Source organism: Sesamum indicum, linkage group LG15 (genome assembly GCF_000512975.1).
Source record: "Sesamum indicum cultivar Zhongzhi No. 13 linkage group LG15, S_indicum_v1.0, whole genome shotgun sequence".
NCBI classification, from domain to species: Eukaryota; Viridiplantae; Streptophyta; class Magnoliopsida; order Lamiales; family Pedaliaceae; genus Sesamum; species Sesamum indicum.
Genome location: NC_026159.1, coordinates 5611807 through 5613114, shown reverse-complemented (window position 1 = coordinate 5613114; position 1308 = coordinate 5611807). Strand labels below are relative to the sequence as shown.

At 37.8% G+C, this 1308-nt stretch overlaps 1 protein-coding gene across 1 annotated transcript in view; it reads right to left on the bottom strand.

The window, feature by feature from the left end:
* Window positions 306-1308, bottom strand: part of LOC105177982 (succinate dehydrogenase [ubiquinone] flavoprotein subunit, mitochondrial) — a gene marked incomplete in the record, with an annotated part of 7598 nt that continues 6595 nt past the window's right edge. Inside the window, 1 exon segment of the mRNA XM_011101301.2 lies at window positions 306-1001. Coding sequence (XP_011099603.1) covers window positions 899-1001 — 103 coding nt within the window.

Genomic DNA, 1308 nt, shown 5'->3' with positions numbered 1-1308 from the left:
CCGCTACGGCTGCTACATAAATGGTAGTGTGATTGATTATGTTGTTTTTTACTAAAATAATGCATGATGAGACAAGACAAAACCAAAGAGTTGAGTACTATTTGTGTAATCAATATTCACAGTATCCAGACAAAGAAGACATTTTACACACATATTGATGTATCAAAAGTCTTGAATTTCAAATGCTCTAATTTGAGTTTCCAATGTGCGGTGGAAAAAAGGATTTGTTATGCATTTGAAAGCTCAGGCATCTGTTTTACTGACAAATCTAAATCGGAAGAAATTTACAACCCAAAACGCGGAAAAACAACCAAAATGCTGTCGACATAAAGCATAATTAACGCTCTAGCACTTGAACTTCTAAACATTTAACTTGGTTGATTCTTTCAATAAGACAGCATTGAACAAAACAATTGTGATCCTCGTCTACAAAGTTGATACAAAACCAATTTTGTTAAAGTTGGGAAATCTAATCTATTTTTCCCTGCAATACCATCCTGGAAATACACGGATGCACAAGAGTAGTTTACAGACACTTGAGTCACGAATTTAGCAAGAGATTGGGCGGCCTCTGTCCTACTACATTTAGCGGAGTTCTTCGTTGCAATTTAAGTCTCAACTCGGCTATGCAAGAATCAACAAGTGAATGCCTCAAACACATGGAACAAACTCCGTAAACGACCCATCAGCCAATAAATGGTAAGAAGTAAGCACAAAGGAGTACATCAGTTTCACTTTATGATTACGCACACTTCGGGTTGCATAGCATTAGCACTTCTATATGCTACAATTATTGCCAAAATTTTTCACTTTTTTATTAATTATTGCAACCTTCCTTTAACATTAGCAGAAAAATCAATCTCCTGAAGTGCCAAATTTTCTGGCATTGGCAAGCCTGCTAATACACACGAGCCTTTGGGGGGAACGATTCAACTTCATCATCAAGTGTGTTCATGTGAACTGGCCTGTAGTCGAGCCGAACTTTCTCATTTTCCCAGTATCTGCAGAACAGGGAATGAGCTTGCTTTATCAACAAACGTGGTTTTTGGCAAAAGCAACTTGCAGATTACAGAAATATCATTGTATCTAATCATATGAGCAATAGTATCCATACACAGCAAGTTGTGGGGCCACTAACTTGAAAATGAGCAACACTCAGGATCATATATGGAGGTCAAATAAACCAGTAATACGAGCTTGTTACCAAATACTGTACCCTTACTATCCAAGTGGCTGGGATACTATAAGTTTATAGGAAGTGCCTAGTTTGGGTTCCCATAAGCACCAGTTCAGCCGGCTAGGACAAAA